We start from the raw sequence: 10,963 nt of genomic DNA on the forward strand, positions 1-10,963 counted from the left end.
TGGCCGTATCTGGCGAATCCATTATCTCGTTTCCGGCCAAATCTATCAACTCTTTCCCAACTACATGCATCTTTGCAATGGCTTGTGCGAGGTCACTACGAACCGTTTCAAATCGGGTTATCTACGAAACCACATACAATGGTGTTGGAATTGAACTCGGAAATTGCTCATACTACTGCAAGGAAACCTTACTGACACTGAACGAGGTTCCGAGCACTGCTTGAGGACAGAAGGGGTCTGCTGCTGGGTGTACCACGTACCTGACGACAGAAGGGTTCATATATCTGCCGGTTGTATGATTGGTGAGTTTGCTGGGTGTACCACGTACCTGATGTGGCCGCGCAGTTCAGGTCCTTGCCCGTGGAGGACTGCTCCTTGCCGCGAACGTAGCCTGTAGGCTTGGCAACGATCGACACCGACAAACGACTGAAAGCCGAAGCCACTTTGGCCTCACTGTCCAACTCGACATCGACGTCGAGGACCAGGCGTTTTTCCCCCTCGTCGGAGCCGCCATCGGAGGAAGAGCACTCTCGGATCGAGCTCACAGATATTGGCGGCGCCGTGGAAAGGGATGAGAGTTAGGTTTTCACCAGCAGCGTCGTGGTTACAGCGAGGGGCAACAATGACTTTTACTGTAGGTAAGAAAAGGTTACAGAGGCCGGGACATTAACAGTACCAAAATGGCGCGGGTGTTTCCTCCATAATACCAAACTGGCGAAGCACAGCTGCGGAGTTATAAAGTGGCGAAGCCGCGTGACGAGAATGTTACAAATTCAAATAACTCTTCGAAAAAGCTCAGTTACTAAAATTTCGAAGTTCAACGGATTATAATACTAAAATTCTACAAGCTCCGTTACTTCATCACCAGTCTTCACATAGTGTAATGGTCTGCTCTGTATAGGAATACCCTGAGGTGGTAGGTTCGACTCCTATCATCTCTGTTCAGCTATTTCTTTTTTTTTATTTTTTTGCCTATCTTCTTCACCTAACTCCGAAATGGCTGGACGTCCTCGCATAACCTCCCTACACATATCTTCTTCACCTGACCTCTCTTCCTTACCCTCCCTCATAGCAGTCGGCTGCCGTGGTCCGGTGACCTCCCCACGATGCCTCCTGGGAAGAGATCCACACAGCCCTCACGGAATTCTGAAGGTAATTTTGTTTAGTTGCTCCTCTCTGTTCGTCACTTCGTGAAGCAGCGGGATCTAGGTTTGGGAAGGTTTTCTCCTCCATGGCCATGACGACTCATGAGCTCTGTCCCCATCCTTCCCGCCTCCCATACCTCCACCATATGTCGCCTCCTCTTCTCTGTCGCCTGACTCGTCCTCGCCATCGCGGCGCCTCCTCCTTTGCCTTCACTGTCTCCACTAGCCGCAACCGCCATCACCTGCAGCAACCTCCGCCTACCGTTGCCTTCCACTATGGCCGCACAAATGACTCGTTCCGAGCCTTCAGCGGCCACCTCGCTCGGCAAATTCTCCGCCGGCGACAGGGAGAAGGTGCTCGCTGCCGTTGGCGTACACACAGCAACTTCTCTGCGCTACCTTCTTCCTGCCCAACCCCGAACCTCCATAAGCTTTGGATCTGGGTAGAATCATGATGTAGATTGTGGCTGCTCATGTCACGTATATCCTAGAAACTTCTAGCTATTTTAGTATCTAGCTGCTAGCCTACTACCATGGTGTGATCGGTTAAGATATTGCTTGTGTGTCTACTATTCCCTGCAATTCCTGCTAACTAGTAAATGGCGCGCCCTTTGCGCGCGTGAGAAAAAACGGTAATATAAGTCATAACAATATTATGTTGGTTTGAGGTTGTACATGCATATTTCATAATCTAAATGATAATTTCATATTAAGTAAAAGTTCATTTTGTAGTGGTTGCAGATTTAAAGTGTTATCACTATTAAATTTCAATCATTATGAAAACTGCCTTGCAAACTGAAAGATCTTAGCCTTAAGGCAACACATTTAAAAATACTATTGAATTTTCTGAGTAATATTTCAGTAGTACAGTGAGTAATGAACCAATGATAATTCAAGACATTCTAAGACCATAAGTTAAAGCATGTTTTTGAGTAATATTTCAGTAGTATCGTGAGTAATGAACTAATGATAATTAAAGACATTCTAAGACCATAAGTTAAAGACATTCAGTAATATTTTCTGGTTGCTTAGATCTCTTGGCTATATGCGCCAATTGCAAATGCTCACTATTTCATAATACAATTTTTCAATTAGACATAGCTAGATCGATTTTATTCATTGTCAAACCAAACAGGATGTTTTTTAACATTGGGTGGAGAACTTTATCCATCTATATATAACGTTTTGGACCAAGCAAGAAATTGACACAAGATATAAATTGTTGAATATAATTGATGCATTACAATTTCTTCTTTATTGTGTTTGATACCTTTTTCATTTATTCATTTACATTTTAAATGTACAGAAGACCCTCTTACTGAATACGAGAAAATGAGGGCTGTGAATATGATGAAGAACAATCAATTGTTTCAACGGCTAGGCCTTGGACAATTAAAAACAATGATCACCGCGACAACTCCAAACAACAAACAAGGTGGTCCTCAGGAATCAGGTTCTTTATATGATGGTGAGAACGTTGAGGATTCTGGTGAAGAGGATGTTGGCATGGTACTGATTACTCTCTTAGCTTCTTCACATTATCTATCGTTACTTTTGGGTTCGCAAATAATTTGATATGAATATGCTTATTCTGTTGTACATATATTTAGGAATTCCAAGCTCGTAAGGGTGTCCCTACCCACATCTTCCAAGCTCGTAAGGGTGTCCCTACCCACATCTCCAATGATGGTGAACATATGTCAACAAAAGTAACAAGAGGAAATAAAAGAATTATGGCACCTGTGCAGGAATGGCCAGTTAGAGTCACTAGACAAAGAGTTGCTGAAGTAAACCAAATGTCTACCCATAGCCTAAATGTTTCTACACAACCCAGTTCAAGTGCCGCCACAAACCATGATTTAACCCACAACCTTATTGTTCCTACACATCCTAGTTCCAATACTGCCACAAACCATGAGCCCATCCAAGACATGGATACTATTGCACAAGCTACTTTCCAGATACAGGAGGGTGATAACCACACTGGGAATCAAGGCAAGTGGGCATCTTAACTTTTTGGACTGCGATATCTATCATTACTAGGATAATATCATGAATGATTTTGGCGAGTCACAAATATATATTGAGAACCTATACTTACCCCATTTGGGTACAACTTCAATTTGAACTCAATTATTCATATGTTGTATTATGTTTTATCACAACTAATGTTTAGTTATATGCAACATTATTCATATAAAAAACAATTTGTGTCTATACAATTATAATTATTTATATTTGACACTAATTGTGTAAGATAATGTACATTTTTTGGCATGACCACAAACAACAGAAATCATACCAAGGAGAAAAAGTATGGGCAGGCAACTTGAATCGTTAAGCAGAGGACTGGGAATCAAGATTCCAATCCAAATCACTGAAGGGAACAAAAGCCCAGAGCCACCTATTCAAGCTGCTAAGTTTGCATCAGAGGGTGGAATCACATTGAGGCAGCACATTCCAATATTTAACCATTGGAAGGAATACAAGAAGAGAGAGAATGAACCTATAATAAGAAACTACATTGGCAAAGTTACTGTAAGTTAGTTTTACTCATCATAAAGTTCATTGGCCTTTTCAATCAAGACTCATATAACGATTACTTCTTTACTAGGCTAATTTCACGGTGGACAGTGAGAGCATGACAGTGGAAGATGCATGTCTAGACATGCTAAAGAGTGGACAACGCCAAATGAGGTATAGACTGAAACAGAAGTACTTCAATGGGATACCTGCTAATCAAGTGAGGACTACATCACCTATTCCAAGCATGTCTGACAACGTCTGGAGAAAGTTGGTGGAGAAGTGGTCTACCCCAAATCACAAGGTACTTGCAATATCCAGACGTTTTCTACATCTTTATGCTTATCCCAACCTATGAATCAACATCGTCTTTGGAACACAGTGTGATGGCCAGTCCATTGATCATTCTATAAATAACACATGTTTCTTTGATCTGTTGCATATATAGTACTAGGTCAGCCTGCTAGTTGCTGCAAATATTTGACATATTACTTGACTGGGAGCAGACTTGTATTGCATCAGGGAACTGCTTCAGTACACCATTGTTACTGCAACTGCTACTGACATATTTCTTTGACCTGAAAAACAACAAGTTATACATATATTTGTTTACACAGTCAAATAAGCATTGCATGGGCGGCAGTTTTGTTTGGCTAGCCAAAAATAATGGGAAAAGGGGAATACAATGTGACAGGTGCCTATTTTTGGTAAAATGTTAGTCTATACATGATGTGATTGTGGCGTTGGTGTATCTTTTTTGAACCCGAGAATAAACTGCTTATACTATATTAGGCAATAAGAGTGAGTTTTCCATGTATTCACGTTTGTAGCAGTGTGGCATGATCTAGAATGGTGGCTTCTGCATAACCCTATGTCTGACATGATTGTTTACTCTGTTGCCACATCATATGTTTGTTTTTTCTTACTCTAGCTACATATTCTAAATCTATATTATTTTTACATGCTTATTTGATACACAGGAAAGTTGTGTGAAGAACAAACTTAATCGTGAAAAAGTACAGTATCAACAATGCACAGGCTCTCAGTCCTACATTGCAAAGGCTTTTATATTGGTAAGAAAATAACCACTGTTTACTTATCTGCATAGTTGAATGATATGTGAATGTGTAATATTGCCAATAGAGTCAGTTTAACATCTATGTTACCTCATATAGTTGCCCCTGGTTGTTACATTTGTGTTCACTTACATTTCTTGATTATGCAACAACCTTTATTTTATGTGCATAGTTGAATAATCTATGAATGTGTAATGCTGCAAATGAACACCCATAACCATTTAAAGAGGTGGTTATTATGTGTGCTTGCTTCCATTAATTAGAGAGCATGTCTCCTAAATCATTTTTATTGTATTGTTAATAGTTTATTAACAGGTCATCCACCAAACTATAATGTTTTAGTTTGTAGCTATGTTACCTACAAGTTTCCTAATCCTCCTTATTTGAACATTGTGCAGTTCCTCATGCTCTTTCTGCAAAAAGTCCATTTATATATTCATCAAGTACTGGATAGATAGAACAATAATAACAGAGAATGTATAGCTTGCTATTTTTCTATTTCTGTATTTGATTCTAACATCTCTGTTTTTGTAATCGACTCTAACATCTCTCTAGCATTTTAATATATATATATAAATATATATATATATAGCTTGCTAAAGCATTTAGATATGCAGTAATCGACTCTAACATCTATGTTTCTATTTATGTATACCAAAGCACAATGAAACATCTTTGTTTGCTCATATAGTTGTTCCTGATTGTTTCATTTACAGTTTTATTTAAATGCTTTAGCGCTGTTCATATCTAAAATGCATTTTAAATTGTTATTTTGAAAACCTACATGTACCTTATTTTAAGACCTTCATTCTCACCGGACTCATTTTATATCATTTCAGAAGCAAGAAAAATATAAGGACGCGAAACCTAGTGCAATAGATCTTTTCAAGGAGATGCAATGTAGCAAAAAGAAAGGTTTTAGTGAAAATGTTCAGAAAGCTATTGTAAGTGCTTGTTTTCCTTTCATGTTTGTACTAACAACTTGCAACTTGTGGTATACTATATTGATGAATAACCTTTAAATTTTATATTAGGTTGACATGGAAGAAATGGTAGCAGCACCAGTTCAGGATGGACAACAACCAAAATCTCCTACAGAAGTTGTTTCTAATGTGCTACCAGGCTCCAGTGTGTTCCTACGCAATGTTGGTCTTAAGTCTGCATCCCAGAAAAGCTCCACAACGACTGTTTCTGTAAAGGTTCAACAACTTCAGGATGAACTCCAGACCGAGAAGCAAGAAAAAGATGGCCTTCGGGAAGAAGTGGAAACCTTGAAGGCTCAAGCACAAGCATCTCAGGAGACCATTGATAGTATGAAGAGGTCGATGGAAGAAAATAACAACCTCCTTCGTCAACTATTAAGCTTCAATCGAGGCCAAGTGCCTCCATCATAAGTCTGGTTGACCACTATAGGACATACAGCCTTATGGCTGTTATAGTGGCTAGTTATAGTAGCTCTAGATTTGAAGTTATAAGATCATTTTTCAATTCTGCTTAATGTTTAATACTTTGAGTTGAAGTTATTGGACTTGTTTTGGATTTTAAGTTAAAGGATTTGCAGATATATGTTTTAAAGTTATATTATTCTCTTCTAGATGAAATATTTGTGATGAACAAATTCATATGATATTTTGGTTCTGATGTGTAATATTCTATGACGATATGAATGCATATGATGTATTCCTTGCGATGATGATTATATTTGTCACAAATGCTTTGTCAGCACATCACTTGTCGTGTCATCACATTTTATGACGAAACTTTTTGTCACAAATGTATTGACACATAAGCGGCCAACACCTTTCAATTTGTGATGAAATTCTTCTTCACAACAATTATGCCACGTCATCGAATCTATGACAAAAATTTTTGTCATAAATGTTTTGCCACGTCACATACCACGTCATCACCATTAGCCACGTGGCAATGCATGTCAGTACGAATTGTGACGTTTTTAGGGGCAATTATGACGAAATATAGTGTCATAGATTTAGTGACGAAGCTAGTATGCGTCATAGAATCTATGACGATTTTTTGATCATCGTCATAGTACTCTATTTAACACGCACCTTCTGTGACGATGACTTTTTCGTCACAATGACGTCACCAAAACATAACTTGTGACAAATAAACACTAATTAGTGACGTAATCATTATGTCACAGAAGGCCTAAAAGGTTGTAGTGATTGAAGTGAAGTCGATCGTCCCTCATGCAATGACAACTCGTCACACAACCGATGAACTCAAGCACGTTCTAACGAAGATCTCATAAATGGGTGGTTGGTTGGACAAGGTGTCCATCTTGTGCTCTGATGCTGTCAAACATGCCCCCAAGCTATTTCAGACATCACTCTTGAAGAGCTTGAAGCCGCCCGTGAAATGGATGAACATCACGAACTAGATGAGCTATAGTACAAAATGAATCCACCCAAAAGCCTTGAGGAATTCTGCGAAAAATGGGGATTAGTGGGATTAAATAAAATGTAGATGTTGCCTTCGTGCAACTTTACCCTTGTAGAATCTATGTGGGACAGACCAAGTCCAAGTCCAATAATGTATGTTATCACTGCAGTAAAATGACGCACATTCGACGGCCACTTAACCTTCGACGGCTTCCTACGCGACCGTCAGACATAAGCTTATGTCCGACGGAATCTGATGGCCCTCGGAAATAGTAACTTATGTCCGACGGCTGTCAGATAAGCCGTCGGGCATAAGCTTACGTCCGATGGTCGGACTGATAGCCGTCGGACATAAGACTATGTCCGACGGCTTATCTGACAGCCGTCAGACATAAGTTATTTTAACGCGTGGGCCAGACACTTTCGTTTCATTTCCATCCGCTCCATCTCTCTTCTCTGTCGCGCTGCCACCATCGCCCGCTGCTTGCTTCGCCGCCATCGCCACCATGCACTGTGCTCCGCCGCCGCGCTGCTGCACTTGTTGTCATCAACCGCCACTGCCCTGCCCGTGCCCGCCGCCTTCGCCCTGCCCATGCCGGTCGCCCAGGCGCCCACCACCGCCGCCGACAACCGCTGACGGTCACCACCGCCGCCCCGGCACCTGTCCCGACGCCGGCGGTCTCGACGCCGGTGAGGTACGATAATATAGCCACGGGAAAAAGTTTCCAGGTCAGTGAACAATCCCCAGATAATCCGGCCAAGCTCGCTATGATTTCAGTTACGATAACGACATCGCGCGTCGCTCTGTTGCGTTCGCTATGGTGAAGGAGGATCCCGACAAGGTGGGCCCACCATGCAGCGAGCGTGGGTCATCGCGTCAGTGCGGGAGAGAGCCTGGTGGCTGGGACCCGCGCGACGGTGAGAGCAAACCACAAAGCGCGCGAACTCGGTGAGGGAAAAGGCTAGTGGGCATGAGGCGCTAAACTACTGGGCCCACCAGTCAGCGAAGGCAATAGGAGAGCGCGTGGGCGCGATGGGGAGAGGAGTTGGGTCCGCGCGTTTTGCGGTGAGTTGGGCTATGGAGATGCTTTTGGCCCACCAGGTAAGCTTTCTCTTTCCTATTTCCTATTTTCTATGTTCAGATTTCTATTTAATTTACAAATTCAAACCAAATCAAATCTAGTTTTAAGATTCCGATATAAGCAATATCTACAACACAAAAACCCAGCATGAATGCAAGTATATTTCTGATTATTTATTTAATTACCATTATATACTTTTTAAGTAAATGCTCCAAAACATATAGCAAAGATAAATTCACTTATTGTTTGTTTTAGAAAAATATCATTTTTTGAATGTGTGATCATTTAAAGTTAATTCAAAAATGAATATTTGTTTCTTACTTATTTTGAGTGAAAGTGATATATATACTTTATATTTATTTACTCTTTATTTACTCTGCTCCAATAAGCATTTGTATGCTTGGAATTTAATAAGAATGAGATGTACATAGTTATATAACCCAATAGGAGTATTTTATATATGATAACTTACCATCATATTTACTTAAGAATACAATTTAAGGGTATAGCCAAAATTTTATATTTACTATTTTCTAAATATTAAACTTTAGGGAATTTTCTTAATCGATCATGATACAATTTTGGAGTGTCATAGATAGTGTGACACCCAGGTGTCTATTTCGTGTTATGTCGATTTATCCTAATCTTGGATGCTTAGTGAAAATTTCTATTTCTCGATTATATCTATCTCCATTCATCAAGTTACTCATGAATGTTTCACCAAATTTGGAATTATTCGATCTCAAGAACAACCAAATTTGGATCCTGTTAAAACTTTTATTTCTCGGAGCAAATGCAAATTCTAAAGTCAATCTCGTCTCGCGACTCCTGTCTAGACTCTTTTATTCGGACTCTTGACTGTTGTGATGTTATCCGAACTATGTCCGAATCTGCATTCTCCAGCGGAATCTCTATTGTGTCAACCTCTAATTATTTTTATGCAAATTAGCTTGTTATCTTTATGTCATCATTCATCTCTATTTATCAAGTGCATTCTAAAGAATTCTAGAAGTTTAAGGCAAATACTCACATGAAAAGATAAATCCTATACATGCTTGAAACTGCTTGTCTGAACAAATACAAATTTTGAAATTCAACAAAACCTTGTCATCTTGCTCAAACAACTCTATATCAACTCTACAACAAAAGTTATTAAGGGTCCATGTAACACCCTGAATTTGGGGGTATAAAATTTCTTTCTAATTATCACCCAAATTCTTCTCTCTCTCACCCTAGGTTTTATCTCTCTCTAGATTCTCTCTCCCTTTTTCCCTTTTGAGTAGAAATAGCTTAAAGTTAGGGGGATTTAATTATTTATTTTTGCCAAAATATTATGAGTCATGACATGTTGCATCATGCTGAGCTTAAAATATTCTTTGAAGTGTTGCACAAGTTTGAATTTATTTGAATTTGAAATCTAGTTGAATTTGGATTTGAAAATTCTATAGAAAAGAAATAGAAAAGGAATTAGAAAATCCAAAGAAAAAGAAAAAAGGAAATGCAGCCCAGCCGGCCTAACTCGGCCCAGCCAGGCCACGCACCCGCACGCTCGCGGCGCCTGACAGGCGGACCCCGCCTGTCAGCGGCAACCCTCTCTCCTGCGCGCTCTCCCTCTCTCGCTCACTGCCCAGTGGGGCCGACCTGTCGGCGCCAGTTGCTTCGCCCGCGCGTGTCCCTCCTTTCTCTCTGTCTCGTGGGCCCGGTTCGCCAGGCGCTGAGCTGTTGCCCCGCGCGTCCCCTTTTTCTCTCTGCGATGTGGGCCTGCCCTGTCAGATCCGCCCCCCCCGCCCTCGCCGTGGACCAGCGAGTGCACACTCGCGCACGTCGCCGGGTTTCTTGGCCACGACGCCCACCCACGCGCCCAACTCCCTTCTTAGAGCCCCGCCAGTGCCCCGTGCTCGCCCCTCGCCTCATTTCGCACAACTTCACCCTCTCTCGCGCTCTGCCCACGCCGCCAGCCGCCGCCGGAGACCCGCGCCCGTGTTCCCGACCGTCCAAGCCGCCAGAGACCGCGCCAGACCTTTCTGAGCTCCGCTCCGAGGTGAGACGCCCGTCCCCGTGCCCAATTTTCCCTATTGCGCTCTGTGCTCGGTCAATTTCAACTTCGCCGGTGCTCGACCGTGGCGGACCGCCGTGCTCGCGTGGTGGTCGCCGATTTAGCTTGGTCTAGTTCCCTGGCATTAGTCCCTAAGGTGCCTCTGCCTCTGCTGAAGTTAGCCAAGGCCTTAGCGCGCCTTAAGCCCCTTCCCCGTGACCAGAATGCCTTGCTGGAGCTCCTCCGGTCCACCCGAGACTTTCTCTCCGCCGTTCTCCCCTCTCTGCCCGTGGATTCATGGCCTCTTCCTCGCCATTGAGTTCACCGTGGCGTTCTCTCCCTCTCTGCCCATCTCCGGCGACCCCAGAGCCACCCTAGCTCATGCCTGCCCCAACTCCGGTGACTTCACCGCCGCGGAGAGGAGCAGCGCCGCCCGCAGCCGTTTGCCCCTCCCCGGTCTGATCCCCTCCGTCCAATCTTCATCACACGACCCAGATCGTGGGATACCGCTTCACGCACGCGCACCTGACGCCCTGACCTGCCTGTCAGCGCCCAAGTCCCCTGGCGCTGGGCCCGCTCGGTCAGTGCACTCTCCCCCTCTGCCGCTGACGCCCCTGGCCCGCTTGTTAGTGCTCGCCCGCCCTCGCGCGCGCGCCCTCGGCCGTAGATCTAATCTCAGCCGTTGGTTTTAGATCTGATG

At 42.8% G+C, this 10,963-nt stretch overlaps 1 protein-coding gene across 1 annotated transcript; it reads left to right on the forward strand.

Annotated features, from left to right (window-relative positions):
- Window positions 1–1,000: 1,000 nt before the first annotated feature.
- On the forward strand, window positions 1,001–6,469 carry LOC103635194 (uncharacterized). Its single transcript, XM_035961665.1, is given in 8 exon segments — window positions 1,001–2,654; window positions 2,756–3,140; window positions 3,439–3,683; window positions 3,760–3,972; window positions 4,649–4,741; window positions 5,584–5,688; window positions 5,779–6,078; window positions 6,080–6,469. Coding segments are annotated over 8 exon segments (1,545 nt in total). The 5' UTR covers window positions 1,001–2,477; the 3' UTR covers window positions 6,107–6,469.
- Window positions 6,470–10,963: the final 4,494 nt, after the last annotated feature.

Source organism: Zea mays, chromosome 8 (genome assembly GCF_902167145.1).
Source record: "Zea mays cultivar B73 chromosome 8, Zm-B73-REFERENCE-NAM-5.0, whole genome shotgun sequence".
NCBI classification, from domain to species: domain Eukaryota; kingdom Viridiplantae; phylum Streptophyta; class Magnoliopsida; order Poales; family Poaceae; genus Zea; species Zea mays.